This window comes from Mirounga leonina, unplaced genomic scaffold (genome assembly GCF_011800145.1).
Source record: "Mirounga leonina isolate KUSES-001 unplaced genomic scaffold, KU_Mleo_1.0 Mir_166, whole genome shotgun sequence".
In the NCBI taxonomy this organism is placed as follows: domain Eukaryota; kingdom Metazoa; phylum Chordata; class Mammalia; order Carnivora; family Phocidae; genus Mirounga; species Mirounga leonina.
In genome coordinates this window covers 13,558,301-13,579,934 of record NW_023270418.1, presented here as the reverse complement: position 1 = coordinate 13,579,934, position 21,634 = coordinate 13,558,301, and the positions used below count along the sequence as shown (strand labels likewise).

Sequence of the window (21,634 nt, the reverse complement as noted above, 5' to 3'; positions counted from 1 at the left end):
CCCGTTTGAGTCATGTGTCTACTTCTGAACCAACTACTGTGTCCAGAGGGATTACATATGCCATTCAGGGTACAACCTTGAAGTTGAGGGGGATTTTGTTCACCCTCCTCACAGGCTGTGAATGGGGGATATGCTCAAACCAAAACCTGGAGACTGTTAGGAAGAGAGAAAGAGGGAACAAGTGCTAAAATAGCCTAAAATGTGTGGTTTTGAGTAAATTACTTCCCTTCTCTTATCAAATAAGATATTGGACTTGATCAGGGATCTCAAGAGTGTTAAGATGCCTAAAAATTGCCCAGGTTACTCATAAAATCTGCCAATTCAAAGACTCTATGCTAGGCAGTTTACATTTTTCTGAAGGCCACACATAGAGAAACACTGGACAAGATCAGGGCTACTCAAAGCGAAGGCCAAGGACATATGCCCGTTTATGAACTGTTTGCTAAGCCTCCGTGATGAGGTAAGGAGCTCATTCCAGAATACAAATCAACTGTGACACTCAGCACACTAATTGAGCTAATTTTTTTTTTTTTGAGTACCTATTATGTGCCAGGAACAGTTCTTGACACTTGTGATGCCTCAATAAAATGAGTAAAAAAAAAAAAAAACAAAAAAAAACTATGCCCTTGCAAAGTTTGTCTTAGCAAACCTAAATTAACCCAATTTCCCATCATCCTTGGTATAGAGAATAAAAGAAACATTGCATTAGATAGGAAACACAGCAGAATTCTATGTGGTCCAGTTTAGTTAGAAAACAGATTTTTTTTTATGAAAACAGTATACTGATAATTGGATCACAGAAGAGTTTCATTCTTCAATTATAATGGTTATCAGAAGGCAGCATCTCTGTGGACACTGATAACCAGGGAATAGAGAAGGTGGGTCACAGTGAGACATACAGGGATCCAAGGCATGGGGGACCACAAGGCACTAGATGCTGCAAAATCTCACCCTTCAGGCAGCAGCGTGGAGAAGGTGAGGGCAGGAACACTTTACATGGCCCTGGGGACATTTTACTCTCATCATGCCATTGCTGCCAACCAGATAATACTTCCTTAATGTGACACTCTGGGATTAGGTGGCTGATTCACAGGGAATCTAAATTCAGAAATGGCCCCATGCCACTAATGAAGGCTGGGCAACAGGACAACCTGGCACTGATCCTTGTTTTCTTTAGCTTTCTTGTGGAAGCACATCCTTTGTGACAAATCATATATCCTTCCATTTGTATGTTCCTCTGGGGTATGTTATATTACAAAACATTATTCAGGGATAATATTTCAAAATTCTGTTGGAATGAGATAAAGGGGCTTAAATTTAGAAAATTAGATTTACCAATGTCGGTAACCTTGTATTTTATTTATTTATTTTTTTTAAGATTTTATTTATTTATTTGACAGAGACAGAGACAGCGAGAGCAGGAACACAAGCAGGGGGAGTGGGGGAGGGAGAAGCAGGCTTCCCGCTGAGCCGGGAGCCCGATGCGGGGCTCGATCCCAGGACCCTGGGATCATGACCTGAGCCGAAGGCAGTCGCTTAACGACTGAGCCACCCAGGCGCCCCTGTAACCTTGTATTTTAGAGTTAGATGATTAGAGAAGCAGTGTTGGGTGATGTAAAAAGCCCAGACCCTGGAGATAAATAGATTTGAGTTTCAATTCCAGTTCTGTCCATTCAACTGTGTCACTTAGGCCTTATTTTATAAATGTGGGTAATATTTGTACTTACTTCTTAAGGTTGTTGTGAGAATTATAGGAGCAATTCATCTAAAGCACTTAGCACACTGCCTAAGCACTTGCTTCATTATTCAAATTAAACATAAACCAAGAAAAATCCAGTCAGCAAGTTAAGATAGTAATAGATGTAGCAGGCATACTGGTAGTAGTAAAGATCTAGGTTAGTGTAAGAGACATCCTTTTATTCTGTTTCTGATAACCATACTCCAGTTTTTCTCTCAGAAATCACCTACATCCTGCCCCTCCTCCCAATCCTCTGCTTAAGGATGAGTTGATGGCACCCCCAGATTCATGACTAAAGCTTGATGGGTCAGGTCATTGTATGACACCGCAATTGTAATGGTTTTAGGGATGAGAACATGACCCGGTTGCAGCCAGTGAGATACAATGGCCATTTTGCTGGGAAAGCTGAGAGAAAGAAGCCTAACCTTATTCTGTTGAACTTGAAGCTTGAAGGAGGTGCCCATGGCTTTTGGCAGTCTTTTGCCCCAGATGGGGGAAGGGGGGATGCAGGGAAGCCAACACAGAGAAAAGCAGAGCACAGTGATGACGAGAAAGAGTCCTGATGACATCATTTGATGCCTAAATTCACCTATGCCAAAGTTTTGGTTAAATGAGACAGTAAGTTCCCTTTTTGGCTTATGTTATTTTTGCAATCAAAAGAGCCTAAACTGATATACCCACAGATTCACGTTGTAAGATACTTGCATTAGAAAATAGACCTAGAAACTCTCCAGCTAATTTTCTGAGGCTGGTATATAAGTAATGGGGATGAGTGGCGGGGAAGCATATGATCATCTCAATGGATACAAAAAAGAGATTTGATAAAATTCAGTATCCACTGATGATTAAAAAAACAAAAAACAAAAAAACCCCTTAACAAACCAGGAATAGAAGGACCCTTCCATAATCTTAATCTGATAAATGGTATCTGGAAAAAAAAACAGCAAATAATCAACTGAGTGAATCATTGAATTCTTCCCCTTAGAGGTTGTAAACAAGACAAAGACAGTTCTATTCATAACCTCTACTTAACGTTGTTGGGTATACCAGAGGCCTTAGATAGTGTGATAAAGCAAGACAAATAAATAAAAGACACAGCAATTAGAAAAGAAGAAAGAAAAATTCATTTACAGATTAAATGATAATGACATTAAAAAAATCCAAAAAATCTACTTTATATTATTAGGGCAGTGAGAGATTTTAGCAAGGTTGCTAGGATACAAAGTCAATAAAGAAAAATAAGCAACATTTCTGTACCAAAAACAAATAGAAAATAAAATTTGAAAAGATGATACTATAACCAATATCATTGTTAATATTAAGTACCTAGAAACAAATTGTTTTAAAATTATACAAGACTTCTACAGAGAAAATTATAAAATTATATTAAGGTATATTAAAGAAGATCTGGTTAAATGGGAAGATATACCATATTCATTGGCCAAAACACTCAACAGAATTTGGGGGTTTTGTCCTGTATTATTTTGTTTTAGAACTTGACAAGCTGATTTTAAAACATACACATATGGTAATGCAAAGGACCAAATATATCCAAGGCAATCTCTCTTTTTTTAAGATTTTTTAATTTATTTATTAGAGAGAGAGAGCAGAGCAAGTAAGAAAAAACACGAGTAGAGGGGGCAAGAGGTAGAAGGAGAAGCAGACTCCCCACTGAGCAGGGAGCCCGATGTGGGGCTCCATCTCAGGACCCTGGGATTATGACCTGAGCTGAAGGCAGACGCTTAACCAGCCAAGCCACCCAGGTGCCCTTATCCAAGATAATCTTAAATAAGAAGCACAATGTCAGAGGATTTGCTCCAACAGATACCAAGATATGTTGATATCAAAGCTACAGTAATTAAATCTGTGTAGAATTGATACAGTAATAGACAAAGAAACCAACAGATAAGAAAAGCATATCCTAAAAAAGGACCCATACATATATGAACTTTGATTTAGACATAAGTGGCACAAGGCATGGGGAAAGGACAGTCTTTTTTTTTTTTTTTAATGATGCCAAGATACTTGACTATATATGTGGGAAAAAATGAACTTGGACCTAAAAGGTACTGACCTCATTGGTAAGCAGGCACATGCAATTTAAAAATCACAGAGAGATACCACAGCACACATCAGGATGGCTGTCACGTAAACATCTGAAATACCAAGCGCTGTGAGGGTGTGAAGCAATAGGTATTTTCACATACAGCCGATGGGAGTGTAAATTGGCTCAGTCGCTCTGGAAGACAGATTGACATGATTTATTAAAGGGGAAGAAATGCATACTCTATGACCCAGAAATTCAATTCTACTCCAGGAATGTGCCTGCCTATGTGCACAAACATCCACAAAGAAGCATATACATGGTTTGTCATTACCAGAAGCTGGGAACAACCCAAACATCCGGCAACAGTAGAATGGATTTTTACTGAAGTGTGATATATTCATATAATGGAATACTATATAGCAATGATGATGAACAAACATTAAATATAATATGAGTGGATGTTCCGAACAGTCTAGAAGCAAGCCAACAGAAACGCATATTGTAAAATTACATCTTAAAGTTCAAAGTAGGCAAAACTTAAAACATACTGTTTAATATGCTTACAGAGGTGGTAAAATGATAAAGAAAAGCAAGGATGTGATTACAATAAAAGCAAGAAAAAGCCTGATGGAGAAAGGCAGGTCTGGGGATGGTCAATATTCTATCAGTGCTGTCCAGTAGAATTTTCTGGGGTGATGGAAATTTTCTGTATCTGAGCCAGCCAACTGGGTCAACTTGTAGCCTTTAGTCATATGTTGCTATTCAGCACCTGAAAAGTGGCTGGTGTGACCAAGGAGCAGAATGCTGAATTTTAATTTTATTTCATTTCTTTCACTAAAACGAAGATTTAAATAGCCACCTGAAGCCAGTAGCTACTATATTGGACAATATGGTGTCATTTTAGATCAGTCAAGATTCTTTTTCTTTTTTAAGATTTTATTTATTTATCTGATAGAGAGAGAGAGCGTGCACACAAGCAGGGGGAGTGGCAGGCAGAGGGAGAGGGAGAAGCAGGGAACCTGAGGTGGGGCTCAATCCCAGGACCCTGGGATCATGATCTGAGCCGAAGGCAGACATTTAACCAACTGAGCCACCCAGGCGCCCCGGATCAGTCAAGGTTCTAATGCGAAACAGCAGGCTTACTCAAAATAGGGTAATTTGAGGAGTATTCATTTATAAGACAATAATTACAAAGGTACAGGTGTAGGGGAAACAACCCAGGGCTAGCGGCAGCTAAATTGTTACCACGCTTAGGCCTGCAGGGACAAGGGGAATGCTTGGTTCCTGAAATCAGAAGGATAGAAAATTAAGTAGATTCTACCATGTCAAGAGGAGTGGAAAGGCACAGCCAGCCTGAGATGATCTCACATTAGGAGCCAAGGGAATAGATGCCCTACCCCACTCTCTTTCCTTCCTCGGATCTCCAGCAGAGGCTCCCCATCAGCCAGACCCAAGAGAGAGTCAGACAGCAAAGTTGGTCATGGGTCCACACTGGTCAGCTTCCAGGATGAACAGCAGGTAGACAATGGATCTAGGGGGAGAAACAGAAGATAGCTAGCACATGTAACTTGACCCCAGTGCTTGCTTCATTATTATTTATTACATCATACTTATACATATTATTCTTTTTTTTTCCATATGGGATTGTGGATTACAAAAAAAAAAGAGAGAAAGAGGAAGGAAGGGAGGGAGGGTTTACTTTAAGGGAGTGGAAGAAAAGAGGAAAAGATAAAATGGAAGAAGAGTAAGAAAGAAAACAGATCTGATCAGTGAGCTTCTGCAGCATATATTGCTAAGAACCTGATGGATTTATCAAAACTGAAAAACAGTAACCAAAAGTCTGAATAAATGAACATTATCAAATATTTTTGTCAAGTCAATTAAACAATACACTTTTTCACGCTACACATTGCATTTTGTTACCCGTGATGAATCTCAGATAGTAGCCTCTATTCTTTAATCTTTCTATGTTTCTTGTTAAAGTAACCAGAAATTAAGTAAAGACATATAACACGCTCAGGAATGCTGCGAACAAACTCCACAATGCTGTGGACCTTTGGTTTTGTTTGCCTTGTTATGTGTTGGAACTGCACTTCAACAATCTGGATAAAACTAGAGCCATGACCTTGAACTGCGGTTTGTTTTTAAAGATGTGTCTATCAGTCAGGAATGTTTGGGCTGACAGTGAAAGGCAACTGACTAACAGTGGTTTCCCAGAGACTATTTTTCCCACATTAAAAAAAAAAAGATCTGGACATGGGCAGCTGTTGGTGTTGGCTCGGTGGTTCAATAGTTTGTGGGCTGGTATCTTCAAGATTCTTCTGAACTTTTCCTGCCAGTCACCAATGACTAAAACAGCTCCAGGTATGAAGTTGAAGGCACCTAGTGTGGGGCAGGAGGAGGCTCTGGAGGGTATAAGCATCAGAAAAGTGGAAGTTTTCTTCCCTAACCCTCGACAAACTACATCTCATTGGCTAGGTCCGTGCCACATGGTTACCCTTAGCTGCAAGGAGGCTGGAAACAGGAGTATTTAGCTTTTGCAGGCTTGTTAGGGAAGTTAGCAGGAGCTAAGGGGGTTAGAAACAGCTGTTGCTCAACCAGTTCAGCTATGAATGCCTAAAATATTTCACCTGCAATGTCCAAAATATCTACCATGAGAATGATGAATTCTTTGGCTTGAGGAGTAATTTCTAGAAGGCCTCTATTTATATGTATATGTGGACTGGAAGTGTGACATACCACCAACACACTTGTACCCTTTACCATGTTAGCATCAATTCATTTCTGAAGATTGGCTAGCAGTTGCTGAGTATAAAGCCACCCGTTAAACTAATAAGATAACTAGGCTCTAACATGGTAGAAATCTATCAGGAAATCTCCAGACATTTAGTGTAGACCTTTAGTATCAATAATCAGGTGAAGGCACTAAATTTAGCAAGCGGGGCAGGTAGGGCAGAAGGCGCTGAGAGGTCAATTTCACCCACGGAGCTTAGCCCAGGATAACTCTCAAAGCCTACTCCTGCAGGGCAAGGCAGATTCTCTCCAGTATGTGCTGCCCTACCACCTGCCTCAAATCAACGAGACATGATAAATGGACATCATGGAGATGTGATGACAGGGAGACACAGACCAAGATTTGTCCCCTCATAGTAGGGTGCTCGCCAGGAGTGCAGACTCTAGGGCAAGACTCCCAGGGTCCAAATCCCGGCTCCACTCACTCTTTGACTTATTCACAGGGTTGTAATGAGGATTAATCAGTTGATGAATATAAGTAACTTGATGGCATACACAGTATATAGTAAGTGTGATAGAAGAGCTGGCTTCCAAAATTAAAACCTTTCTCCTCTGAACTTACTGATTTTAGGCTTTAATATGTGTATGTTTTTGTTAAAGTCTTAGTTTTCTTTTTTTTTCTTATTATAAAAGCAATAGAGGTTTACTACAAAGAACTCAGAAAAGACAAAGAAACAAAAGAAACTCCTAACAATCTACAATCTCCCTCCTCCAGACGCAACCACTCATCTATATATTTTTGTTTGCAAAAATTAGGTCTGGGGTTGGGCATTGATACTGTTTGTTTTGGTTTAGTTATTTTGTTCTGTTAACCTTAGAAATAGACACTGACAGTTCTTTTACCAGCAAAAGATGGGCTTATTTGGGAATAAAAGAGAATTGCAATCTGGGACAAATATGCTGCAGTAAAACCATAGGCAAGTTGGGGGGACAAAGGAGAGGCCCCCCTTTTTTTAAGGAGAAAAGGGATAATTTGGAAAGGCTGTTATGAACTAAAAAGTCCACTGGAGTGGGGAACCTGGGTGGCTCAGTCATTTAAGCCCCCAGCTCTTGATTTCCACTGAGGTCATGAACTCAGGGTCCTGTGATCCAGCCCCATGTCAGGCTCCGCACTCAGCGTGGAGTCTGAGGATTCTCTCTCTCCCTCTCCCTCTGCCCCTCCTCTCTCTCTTTCATCCTCTCTCAAATAAATAATCTTCATAAAACAAAACAGTTCACTGGAGTAAACTGGCAGTTCAAAAGCGTGGCGGCTTCTCGTTGGCTGAACTGGGGAGATAAAAGCATGTCCTCCTTCAGCTGCAGCAGTAGTTTCCAAATGCTTTAACCACAAGGTTAAATCTGAGGAAGGTCAAGTCTATCTCTTCTTGTTGGATCTGCAATTGACTACGGAGTGGTAGGGCATGAGAGCTCCCCCTGCCGAAACCTCCCGACTCCATTTTTAGAGAGATTTCCCATTACTAATTTTCAGTTCTTTTATTTGTTTTTGGTATTATACGTGGAACTGTGATCAAGAGCCTGAGAGTGACTTTCTTAGGCACATCCACGATAATTTCCTTAGGATAAATTCTCAGAAGTGAAATTACTAGGTCAAAAGTTATGCTTATTTTTAAAGCTTTTGATGAATATGCTTCACCGGATCTCCAAAAAATATGCATTAAAGTATGCGCTTATTTCTTTATCCTTCTTAAAAGCACTAAGTATTATCATTTGCTTTGTTTGCAGTTTTCCTGAATACTTTCTGAGATCCCAAACTTGATGGTGTCTTTGAGGTAGAACCCACAACACAAACATGTGATTTCTATAACTTATTTGTCTTCAGCCCTTGGCCCCTGACCTTTTTTCTTAACTTTGCCTGGAGGACCTCCTGGGATGGATTGGCTTTTTGCCATATTTACAGCTGGAGATTCTTTATGTCAGATTCTGATTCGGTTGTTTGAGAGTAGAGTTTCCAGATATTTCTGATCATCATCTAGGTTTGAAAACCACCGCTTTTTTTCAAATCAAAGTTTGTTTTATCATAAATACATCGACTACATTCTTAGGTTAGAGCAAGACAGATGGTGTGATTGTGAATATCATGCTTCGAAACTAAAGTTGAAATCTTTCAACATTCTTTGGGGTGCCAAATACTCAATTATTCAACATTTAGTCATCACCCTCTACATTCTAGACCTATGTACTAGGGATATAAAGATGAATAATAATAACCCTAGCCCTGGAGAAGCTTGGGCTGAAGGGGAGGCACATATGTAAACAGATATATCACAATGCAATGTGAAATACGCTTTAATTAAAACATTTTTCTCACACGTCATGACAGCACAAATTGCTCTGTGGGGACAATTGTACATTAAGTAACCTTCGGTTCATTCATTTATTTTCATAACACTTAATAGGGCCAGGCCGTACACTTTTATTTTCAAAATGTATTGTTCTGCTATAACAAAGCAATATACACTCACTTCAGAAAGATTGGGAAATGCAGGCAAGCAAAAAACAAAACCAAAAAACTCCAACTTGAAAACTATAACCCCATCTACTTTATCTACCTTGAGCCACTATTAGCCCTTCAAGATTTTAAGCTGTTTTCTATTTTTTTTAAACAAAAGTAGGATCAAAACATACATGTTTTATAATCTGCTTTTTTCTTTTAATATATCATGAACATATTTCAAGATAAAAGATATTTCTACAACATCATTTTATATGGTTACATATTATTCTACTTATATGGATATTCTATTATTTATTTTAGCAATCTTCTACTGTTAGATATATACTTTGTTTCTATCTTTTTGGAATCACTGACAATACTGCAATGGATTTTGTTGTTGCTAAATATCTGAGCTCATTCTGATTTCCTTACCACAAATTCCAAGAAGTGGAACCCTGTAAGGTTTAAAATACTTCACCTGTAGTCAGATTTAGAGACAATGGCCACAACATAAGACTCCCAGCTCAGTTGTTTTTTGTGGCCTTGGGTTTTAGTACTAGCTGCTGTCGATTAAACTTGATCAGCGGTGCATGAACTATGGGCCAAAGTTCAATGACTTTTACCGGTGTGGCTGGCTGGAAGATATCACCATGCTATAAAACACAAGATTATGATTAGTTCTGAAATGTAATGTCTTCTTGAAGCCCGAATGCTAGGCTGCCTGGGATAATTTGTAGACTACCTCCCCACTTTTTTTTTTTTTTTTCAGATATTTTTCCTCATGTCAATATTTGTAACTCAGCCTATCTAAGTGCACCCTTGGCAAGATCCTGCTTGGGCCACATTTAGCTGTGGCTTGCCAAAACCATGGGTATATTTCCTGCTTTGCAAACTTGTATGTGACCTTGCTCCACTCCAACCTGACTGTCAGCATGTTAATTTTGCTCAAATAAAGAGCAGTTTGCTCTCTGGGGGTTATAGTCTTATTCAAGAAAATGAAAAGCAGGACAAGGAGGTGGGAGATTCCTTCAATGATAATGATCCAGGGCCTCCAAGGCAGGTCCAATGATTCCACCACAGCTTGCCTAGTTCTTCGGACTTCACGGGGCCCCAGGTTATCAAATATTAGGAACAACCCAGGAATCACATTAGAGAGCATGAAAAGACATAGTCCCCAAGAATATACCCTGAGTTCCACTAGCCCCTCTTAGGTCACCGGTTTCCAGACTAAGTCTGGCAAAGTCTTAGTCCATTCTTTTACACTTTGAAAAGTGAATTCCAGCTATATGACAGATGAATTCCAACTATATGACATTCTGGAAAAGACAAAACTATGAAGAGAGTAGAAAGATCAGTGGTTGCAGTGGGGGAGGGGAGATGAATACGTGGAACACAGAACTTTTAGGGCAGTGACGCTATTCTGTAGGATCCTATAGTGGTGGCCACATGTCATTATACATTTGTCCAAACCCATAGAATGTATAACACCAAGAGTGAACCCCAACAAAAACTATGGTGATGATAGTGTGTCAGTTACGTAAGTTCATGAGTTGTAACAAATGTACCCCTGCAGTGAGGGATGCTGATAATGGGGAGACCATATATATTTGGGGGCAGGGAGTATATGGGAAACCTCTGTACCTCTTACTTTTGGTATGAGTCGAAAACTGCTCTAAAAAAATAAAGTCAAAAAGAAGAAGACGAAGAAGCGGATGTCAGCAAAGCGGAGTTGCCCCATCAGCATTATTACATCAATTACTCCTGAAGAATTTCAGAAGGCAGGTTGTAATTTCAGACTCATGGGTGAGTGGGTGAGGCAAATGGCATTTATTCTTGTCATTAAGATGCCAGAATGGACGTGAAGATGGCCACAGTCTGAGTCATCACTTTATATAATTGTCATATTAACAATAAGCAAGAATAAAGAATGTTGACTCTATTGCTTCTGCTCCCTGCAAATAGAATGTTTGTAGTGAGGTGGTTAGGTAATTGGGAGACCTACTTCATTAAGTAATTTTTAACTGTGGAATGAGTGTTTGGGGTGACTTTTCCTGTTTGCTATCATAAATGATGTATCTTGTTACAATACTGGTTTCTTTCTAGCTTATCTACCTGACCTTGAATCGTCTTCATTTTGAAGAGAGAAAGAGTGCTCTAAATTGTAGTTGCTCAGTGAATATTTATAAATCCTTTGCTGTACAAGCTTCACAAGCAAACTGTATATAGCCCCACAAGGAGATAGAGCTCTCAGTTTCTGCGCAATGAGTGTTGCATTATTCAGTGTAAGTTCACTGAGTTTGAGGCAACACATATTTATTGAGTGCCTCTTCTGGGTTTAAACAGTGCTAGGCTCTGGAAGGAAAAGGGTATAGAACAAGAGACATAAAACAGCTTTCTTCCAAAAAGAGGTAATGTTGTTGGAAAGAAAAGACACATACCCAAGAAACAATTTAATCATGTTTGGGGCATACATGATAAATATCATTCATTCATCTCTTCAACAAAAATACTGAATGCTTTCCCTGGGCCTGCGCTAGGTAGGAATCAGGGATACACAGTTAAATGAAATAAAATCTCTGCCTTCAGGTGCTTACAGTAAAATGGAAAAAATCAGACAAGTAAATAGAAGTCTCATCACACTATGATGAGGCATGATTACAGTAGAAGTGGGATTGAGGGGTGGGGTAGGGGTATGGGAAGGTTATAGAAAGCTTCACAGGGAAGATAACTCTGAGAGGCCTGACTAAAAAGAACCTGGGCTTTCTGGAGAAATAACAGATCCAGGTCTGAAGCAGGGAAAGGTAAGCCTTGTTAGATATTTACATTGTTTCTATCTTTTTTAGAATCACTGACAATACTGCAATGGATTTTGTTGTTGTTGTTGCTAAATATCTGAGCTCATTCTAATTTCCTTACCACAAATTCTAAGAAGTGAAACCCTGTAACATTTGAAATGGGGTGAGGGCATAACATTTGCTCATTAAATCTCTCTAACAAAGTACATTGTTTTCAGAACAGTCAGGTATGAAACAGACAAGGGCACTGACTGATAAGTAAGTTACAAATTCATACAGACTAGACTACTAGGCAAAATTTCACCTGGAAGCTAGGAGTAGGAACTCTGCTGAAAGGAAGATATGTAGGATTTGAGAAGGCAGCATATAAACTGGTATAACATTTGGGGTGGGGGATTTGTTGATACATATTTTTTAAAAAATGAAGAGCATACCCAGTGACCCATAATCCCACCTCTAGGAAATCTATCATATAGAAATAATTGAAAGGGGAGAAAGATTCATGTACAAGAAAGTTTATCACAGCATTGTACAGCAGAGAAGGAAAGACAGAAATGGAAGGAAGGAAAGAAGGAAGGAAGGAGAGAGAGAGGGAGACAGAGGGAGGCAAGGAGTAAGAAAGAAAAAGGAAGAAAGAAGAAGAGAAGCCCCTCAATAAAGGACTAGCTGAAGAAATTTGGTATAGCATGCAATGGAATACTATTCTGTCTTTGAAAAGACTGCAATAAAATACATTACTAACTAACTTGGAAAAATGTCCACATTATCTTTTCACATGATGTCTTGCAGAACATGTGCATAACATAAACTCATCCCTGTGAAAAGAAAATAAGTGTGTGTGTGTTTATGTGTGTAGAAAAAGATGTATCTGTCAAGGTCAAGGGAAAATTCTGGAAGGCCCAATTGTTAAGGGGCATGAGCCTGAAGGAATAAACAAAGAACTTCTACTTCCTACTCTGTATAGTTTGTTAATTGGTGGGTTTATGGTTGGTACTTACCTTCATTTTATTTTTCATTTATATTTATATTTTAAATATAGAAAGACATGTAAATGTTAGAAATAAAGTTGCTATCCTAGACTCCTAACATAAACTTTAAAAGGATTTCTTTTCTAACTTAGGGAAGGGTGAAGATTTAAAAACCAAAACCATACACAGGAAAAATAATTATTAGAGAATTACTCCCTTCAACATCCTATAGACAGCCCCTTGGTTAAAGTGGGAGGTGTGTTGGCTTCAATTCAGAAATTAAGAAAACAGATTAATAGTGGTCGTTCATACTGGTAACAACAATTATTTTCACATAGGAGGGGAAAACCTCATCAAGTGTACCCTAAGCCCCATAATCTAAAGCAGCACCCACATTTGCAAGTGTCTTCTTGGCATCAGGGGTGGTATTTTGCAAACCTGGCACATGTTCTTTTACTGTGACCCTAGCAGGACTCAAATTAAGAATGGTCCTATTATGGGGCGCCTGGGTGGCTCAGTTGGTTGAACAGCCCACTCTTGATTTCGGCTCAGATCATGACCTCACAGTCGTGGGATTGAGCCCGGCGTCCGACTCCGTACTCAGCATGGAGTCTGCTTGAGATTCTCTCTCCCTCTGCCCCTCCCGTTCATGCTCCCTCTCTAAAATAAATAAATAAAATCTTAAAAAAAAAAAAAGGACGGTCCTATTAGGCCTGCTTCAAACCACTGAGTCAGCCTAGCAGACAGATTTACATGGACATTACCCAATGTTATGACCTTTGAGATTTGCTTTAAAAAATACTGGGAGATGGGGAAGTAGGTGACAGTGTAAACAAGGCTGGCCACAAACTGATAATCATGAAAGCTGGGTTATATGTACATGAGGGTTCATTATCAAATTCTGTCTATGTTTGGAATTCTCAGTAATAAAAAGTTTTAACTAAGATCATTCAAGTAGAAGTCAAAAAATCTTGGTTATTAATCATGTGTCTGATTCTGGTTTGCTGACCAAATTGAGTCAAGAAAAGTTTCCGTGTTCCCATGTTCATCTGTAATATAGGGATCATCCCTAATGTCCACTAACCTCTTCAATTCCAAGTTGATTATTTTGGACTGCTTTTTAAAAAGACTAAAATAGGGTTCAATTTTAAAGCTTCGGTGCTAGGACGCCTGGGAGGCTCAGTCGGTTAAGCGTCTGCCTTCGGCTCAGGTCATGATCCCAGGGTCCTGGAATTGAGTCCCAGATGGGGCTCCCTGCTCAGTGGGGAGCCTGCTTATCCCTCTCCCTCTGCCTGCCGCTCTGCCTACTTGTGTTCTCTCTCTCTGTCAAATAAATAAATAAATAATCTTAAAAAAAAAATAAAGCTTTGGTGCTAATTAAGAGATATTCCCACCATAGTCTTGTCTTTAACCTTGAAATGGCTGAAGAGACCACTGCCTGAACTCTGAAGGTTATTCCCTCCAGTTCCATCCCTGTGCTGGGAGCTGTCTACAGTCACTCCTGTAATATTGAGCATCCTTGCTTCGGAGAAGACAGAAACATCTTCAGATTATGCAGTGAATTCATAAATAGGAATAGCTATTTGGTCCCAGAGCTATCCACTTGGGAAATTTAAACTTTTTTAAAGATCCAGCTCATAAGAATTTAATTTCTTTAACGAGTAAATTTTTAGCAAAATGAACAAGAGCACCACCTGCTGGAGACCTCTGAACTCCCTGCCCTGCAACTTGAAGAGCAAGTTTTCTGGACTCCCTGCGTTCCAATCACCTGAGACCCATAGGTTAAAAATGAAGTTTCATAGGCTCCAGACCTACTGAATTAGAAACTCTGCAGGTATGGCTCAAGAATAAGCATTTTTATACCAGTCCTCAGGCACTTTGAGGTTTAAGAGACAAGTGCCTTAGCATTCTGGGAATGCTTGTCGAAAATACTTTTACCTGGATCACACTCCGGGCTTCCTGAATCAGGACCTTCAAGAAAGGGGGCTGGGACTTCAGATTTGCAATAAGAATGCCAGATGCATCTTACAAGATGACTGTTTAGTAAATACTGCAGAGTTGAATATCATATTTCACCCTAGATATTCTCTTTACCAGGACAGAAGAACACAACTGCAGTGCATTGCTGACTGGCACATAGAACATCCTGATGTGGGGGTTTGGCACTCTTACCTCCGTGGGGTTGTTCCTTGGTTTTCTGTCCTCTTGTTTGAATTCACCTCTGTAGTTTTGAGTTCCAGACCATCCCCTAAAATTCTTGCCCTTAATCGCCAGGTGCTGATGGTTTCGTCTCTAATAGCAGCTAACAAATCTGTAATACCAGCTGCCTAATAAGCAGAATTTCCCCCTTGGAGAGACATTCCCCCCCCCCATCTTGTTGACTCTGTAAACCTTTTGACTTGTGCCAGTGCCCAAACCCATACCACCTCCTTTTCCCCTGGGGACCAATGCTCTAGGATTAGATCTACCTTTGGAGTCACATTTGTGTGATTAACAGATCACCAAACTCTATGCGGGGGTTAGATGGGGAACCTTGCTCCGTTCAGGGGTTTATCTGGACTTTTTCCAAGGGTCCTGCCTTACCACCACTGCCTGAGCAGACTCATAAAGCATGGTAACTGTCCTTTCTGCTTCGAGCTAAATAAAAAGTCCCAGTTCCTTTGCAGCAACCCCAGGGCAGGAAGAGTTCTCTGCCCAGTTAAGCCTGCTATATGCTGGGTTCAAGGAAACATGAAAGAGCCCGAAATAAAATACTGTCCATCATGAATATACTAGAGGGAAAAACACAATGCAGAAATTCCCAAACGTAACTACTGATCCTTGTTTCACAAACCAACCCCTGACACCATTCTGCAGAATGTGCTTGGGAGAAGTGCATTTCTTTTTCCCTGGGTCATCTTGGGGGCTCTTTGTTCCAAATGATCTGTAGATCTCTTTAGTCATGAGGTCCAGAAAAAAAGAGAGAGAGAGAGAGAAACAACAACAACAACCCTGTGTCAGGATTGGGCTAACATGGGCTGCATGGAATGGAAGGATTATCTCACAGTTTCCACACCATTGGTTCCCTTTTCAACAACTGAGGGTTCTGCTTGATTTTCCGCCACAAAACTTCTCTGCTAACCATCACGTGCTTGTACAACTATGGCACCTTTTCCAACCCTTCTTGCATTCCAGAGTATTTTCTCCCTCGTGTTTGTGCCATGTCTCCTCTAGGTGCAGCCTGTGTGGTGAGTCAAGGAACTGGCAGTGGCCCTTAGTCGGTGGTTTCTGAGCAGTTCTGCAAAGCATATTTTTGCAGAATAGTTAGTCTCATATGCTTGTCTGTCTGCATATTGGGCATGTGTGTGTGTGTGTGTGTTGATTTTTTTTAATAGCAGGAACATTGTCTAACGCACCTCCGTAGTGCTAGTACAGGGCAGACCCAGTAGGTATTCAATAAATAATACTGAGAGAATTTACCAAAAATGATCCACAAACTAAATAGAAACTTGGCCACTCTCTAAAGCCAAGGACATAAGCTACCTTTCTCATATGAGAGTCCTCTCTGTACTTAGTTTTAACCTCTTCGCTTTCAAGATAAATTCCAGGGTATTTTGTCCCCTAATCTCCAGATTGATTTTGATTTTGTAAGAAACTGTATAACAAAATATGAGACATCAGCCAAGGTAAAGTTTCTAAACTGTATTTCAAGCTTCCTCCCTTATATAATTTTTGCATGGGCAATCACAGATTTTTAATTACTCATTCCCCTGGGAATTCTCCCAATGTTTGCTGTGGTTTCATCATGTTCTTTTTAACGTGTCCAGCTACATGACAATTATTTTTCTCCAAAAATGATGTTTGGGCCAGGCCTGGTTGGGATGATACTTCCTCTTCTTCTAATATAATTTGCATTCCTAACATTAAGCACATTACCACCAGATTGCCTTAATTAAGCACACACACGTATGTATAAGAAGCCATGTCTTTTCTTTCTTGATCCAAAGTTTTTCACCCTGCTTGCCAACTTCCCAAATGACTAACTGAAATCGATCAGTTGGTTAATTTCTAACATGGCTCAATGTATCTTGTCCTCTATCTTCCTCTGTTTCTTTCTCCCCCCATCACACAAAACACAAGGAGACACACTCGGGTTTACTCTGTATGTCCAGTTCTCTAGTTGGCAATAGAAGACTTTGGTGAACATATGAAAGACAAGAGATGTACAATCTTAACCATCTTTCATAACTTTCTAGTCCCTTTACCAGATTTTCCCATAAGAATTTTCTTCCTTTTTTTAATGAAAAAATTACAACACACATTTCTCTATGTATCTCTAAAAGATAGGAATATTTAATAAATATACCACACTACCATTACCACATCAAAAAAGTAACAGTGATTTCATAATAGCAAAGATCTGGGTGATGTTCCTGATTTCCAGTTGTTTCATAATGTCAAATGTTTATTGATTCTAAAAAAATCAAATTCCAAATAAATTCCACACATTATGACTAACTAGTTTATATGTCTTAAGTCTTTTTTAGTATATAAGGTTCTTAACCATCTCTTTCTCTCCTTGTAATTTATTTATTAATGAAACTCAATTGTTTTTCCAGTAGAATTTTCCATGGCTAAATTTTGCGGAACAAATCTTTGCAGAGTAGTTTAACATCCACAAGATTCTGAAATTTGGCTGTAGGCATGTTTGATTGTCTTTACACTTTTATGTCATCAAGTCATTTAAATATAAGATAAACGGCATCTGCTCTTTCCCAGTTCCCTGTTTTAAGCTTCCAGTTAAGAAATTTTCTCTGCTTCTTAAGGGTGTGCACAAGAAAGAATGAATGAAAGAAAGGAAGACAAGAAAGAAAGAAAGACAAGAAAAACAAGAAAGAAAGACGGGAAGGAAGGAGGGAAGGAAAGAAAGAAAAAGAATGAGAGAGAAAGAAAGAAAAAAGAAAGAAAGAGAGAAAGAACCGACGGGCCTGTGAGCAATTTCTTTCCTCTAAATGTCCATTAGAGGGCGACATTTGCTTTGAAATTATATTTCCCCTAATAAGTTTTAAATTGCATCCAATTTGTTTTCGAATTTTTGACATGTTGAACCTCAATACCCACTTTTGACTTCTTATCTCAGTTCTACCAAATGTAGTCCCATCTTGTGTCCTCTTAACTTGAGCGCTGCGGACTTGTGTCTTTCGTATTACTTCCACCCTTGACTCCGTTCCCACTTCTGACCACGAGGCAGCAATATTGCATCAATAAAGATCCGCAGAAAGGAAAATTTAAGCCAAACTGCTACAGAAAAAGGAGTTTCACAGGGCAAGGGCCATTAATTTCAGAAGGAAAGAGGCAAACCAGACATTTCCAGCTCGTATCCAACTCACGGCCCGAGGTTGGAACTGTGTAAAATACAGCACAAAGGAACCATTCAGGAGCGCGGGAGGCCAACTTGGGGGTAACGCGTGCGCAATCTCCTCCTTGACTTTGCGGTCAAGGGGGGCATATGCACGTTCGAGCACGTGTGTGTGCACAGTTGCGGGACCGCAGCCGGACGGAGAGGACTGGGCGTGGATCTGCTGGAACCAATAGCGCTCTGACTGACCGCTTCTGGACACAGGCCCTGAGACGTGTTTACCCCGGCGCTGCTTGGAGGTCAGCACTCATTTCACCCTGGAGGAAACCGAGTCCCAAGGGGGCGCAGGGCTCGCCCATGGGCACACCGTCATGGCGTGGGGCATGCAGCCAGGTGTTGGGAGCGCAGGCCAGTGCTAGGTACATTTCTCACCTTCACACACACACTCGGACATGCGCACCTCGGACAGAGAGGATGCACCTGACAGCCAGCAGGACTGTACAGATGTAACAGGGAAGCCCCGGGCCCTTTTGAGAATCTGATAAAAGTTAGGACCCTCTCCCCAGAGTTAATACTCAGAAAACTTCGTAATTTCCCGTGGTGGGGTGGGAGGGGGACCACAGACCTCCTGCAGCCCGTCTATTCGTCAGATCTGCTCCGACTGGAACCTAGGATAGCAACGTAAAGAAAACCAGACGGATTCGGGAGAAGCAAGAAGGGACGTCCCTCCTCCCTCTAAACACAAGTGGAGTTTCATCTCAGGAAACGGGAAGGGCCTGCCAGAAAGTCCGGGAGAGAGGTGCGGTGCCTGGCTTGTGCCCCCCTCCCCCAGTCGGCTGTTCCCCCCACGCCCCCCGGACCCACACTCAAGTCAGCCTCGGTGCTTGGCTGCAGAGGGCTTGAAAAGGGGCTGCGAACGCCCAAAGCCTGGACGGCGGGCAGGGGGTTAGGGCACAGTGGCTTTTCCTTTAAATTTTCCTTTAAATCGTCAGCTCCCGAGCCCAAAGCTTCGACCCCTCCTTTCCCGGTGTCGGCTCGCACTTCCCGGCGCGCCCGGTGGCTCGCGGGCTCTCTTCCCCCTCCTCCACCTTCATCCCAGCCGCTTCACCCGACCCTCGGCCTCCAGCCCCGCCCCCGTCGCCGCGGGGTTTCACCCGCAGCCCCGTGAAATCTGCATAGTGACCGCCCCTCGAGGAGATCATTGGTGCAGCCCCTGCCCGTCGCGGCCGATGATTGGTGAGCCACCTCGGGTTATTTGCATGCCGGCGGCGGCGGCGGGGTACCCAGCTGTGCGGGCCGCCGGCGCCGCGCAGAAGTTTGCCGAGCGCTTTCTCGCCGGCTGGTCCCGGACTCGCGCGGCGCCGCGAGCCGCCTCCTCCTTCTGCCGCCGCCCTGTTCTCCCGGGATTCCTTCTCTGCGGACAGACGCTCTGCTGGCGGGAGGCTGAGGTGGGCCAGGGGGGATCGCCGAGGAGGAGCGGCGGGGGCTGTTCCAGTGACAGCTTCGCGTCGGACGCGGGGCGCGTGGAGCCCTGGCCGCCGAGAATCTCGCCCACCTTCCCGCGGCCTCCGGGCGGGCGATGTGGCCGCCGAGAGGAAGGAGGGCGCCCCGGAGAGCCTAGAGCCTGTTCCTGCCCGCTTGGGGAAGGGAGCATGGAGTTGTGAGCGCCCCTCGCTCGGCGAGGCCGCCGCCGGCAGGCTCCCCATGGCCGGGACCTACAGCTCCACTCTGAAGACGCTGGAGGACTTGACCTTGGACTCCGGGTATGGGGCCGGGGACTCGTGCCGCTCCCTCAGCCTCTCGTCCTCCAAGTCCAACTCTCAGGCGCTCAACTCCTCGGCGCAGCAGCACCGCGGGGCGGCCTGGTGGTGCTACTCCGGCTCCATGAACAGCCGCCACAACAGCTGGGACACGGTGAACACGGTGCTGCCCGAGGACCCCGAAGTGGCCGACCTCTTCTCGCGCTGCCCGCGCCTCCCGGAGCTGGAGGAGTTCCCCTGGACGGAGGGAGACGTGGCCCGGGTGCTTCGCAAAGGCGCCGGCGGCCGGCGGCTGCCCCTGTTCTCCGCCGAGGGGGTGCGGCGCCTGGCCGGGCTGCTCCGCAGGGCGCTCATCCGCGTGGCCCGCGAGGCGCAGCGCCTGAGCGTGCTGCACGCCAAGTGCACCCGCTTCGAGGTGCAGAGCGCCGTGCGCCTGGTGCACAGCTGGGCGCTGGCCGAGAGCTGCGCGCTGGCCGCGGTCAAGGCGCTGTCCCTGTACAGCATGAGCGCCGGCGACGGGCTGCGCCGCGGCAAGTCGGCGCGCTGTGGCCTCACCTTCTCGGTGGGCCGCTTCTTCCGTTGGATGGTGGACACCCGCATCTCCGTGCGCATCCACGAGTACGCGGCCATCTCGCTCACGGCCTGCATGGAGAACCTGGTGGAGGAGATCCGGGCCAGGGTGCTGGCCAGCCAGAGCCCTGATGGTGGAGGGGCCGGGGGCGGGGAGGTGTCCGCCGAGGCCCTGGAGATGGTCATCAACAACGACGCCGAGCTCTGGGGCGTCCTGCAGCCCTATGAACATCTCATCTGCGGCAAGAACGCCAATGGTAAGTGTGTGGGCCTCGGCCGTGGACGGATGGCAGAGAATTCCCGCCCTGGGCTACCCACGGGGTGAATTTCCTAGGTTGAAGCTGGTGGGTGTGCCAGGACCTGGGAGAAAACGTTTGTTCTGTGGGTGGAGTCCATCGAATGGCTCTTCGCAAAGATCGTTCTTGGGGTGACTGGCTTTCGGAGGATAAAGCTGAGATTGATGTACTACATCCTATTCCTCGCGGCATTGTCACTGTCTGGGTGCTGTTCAGTGATTGAGGCTCTTGACCAAGCCATTCCTGAACCTTCCTTGCCGCGAGGCTGCCTGCCCTGCCGCTCTTTGCCTTGCCTGACTGGATCTCTAAGGGTCTTTCCCCAGCAGCAGAGCAGGTGGACTGTGGCTCTGACCCTGGATCTCTTCGGCCCAATAGCAGCAGCCAGGGGGTCCAAACTCTAAGACCTGAGCCTTGGATAAGTGGGACGGGAGGAAGGGAGCGGGAAGCCCAGGATCAGGTGCAGCTGCCTGGGGCTTTGCAGGCCTGAAGGATGCACTTCAGGCCTCCTCCTGGAAGGCGGAGAAGTAGTGGTGGGTTCTTAACTGTCTGTGCTCAGTGTTGTATTAAATGCACAACCTTGTGGGCTTTCCTAAAAGAAATGATGACCCAGTAAACTTGGTTATGGGGAAGAGATGTGGGGGATGGGCAGCTGCATGATGTGGAGTCTGAGAAAGGAACCACACTGGGTAGTTGCATTTCTCTGAGGGATGACAAGGCTTCAGTGCAAAGGGTGGAGGGAAGCACTTGACCTTCTCCCTGGTAAGGTTAGGGTGTGACATACATTTAACAGCAAACTGCCTACCAGACTCCAATTTCAGAAGTCAGCAAACCATAAATTATTTAGAATGGTACTATGGCTAGACATCCTTGCAATCTGATTGGAAGGCCATTTTGG

At 43.3% G+C, this 21,634-nt stretch overlaps 1 protein-coding gene across 1 annotated transcript in view; it reads left to right on the top strand.

The window, feature by feature from the left end:
• The first annotated feature begins 19,401 nt into the window (after window positions 1–19,401).
• The window catches only part of ABTB2 (ankyrin repeat and BTB domain containing 2), a 171,019-nt gene continuing 168,786 nt past the window's right edge, over window positions 19,402–21,634 (top strand). Inside the window, exon 1 of the mRNA XM_035012547.1 lies at window positions 19,402–20,700. Coding sequence (XP_034868438.1) covers window positions 19,818–20,700 — 883 coding nt within the window. The 5' untranslated portion in view covers window positions 19,402–19,817. The remainder of the gene's footprint in view (window positions 20,701–21,634) is intronic.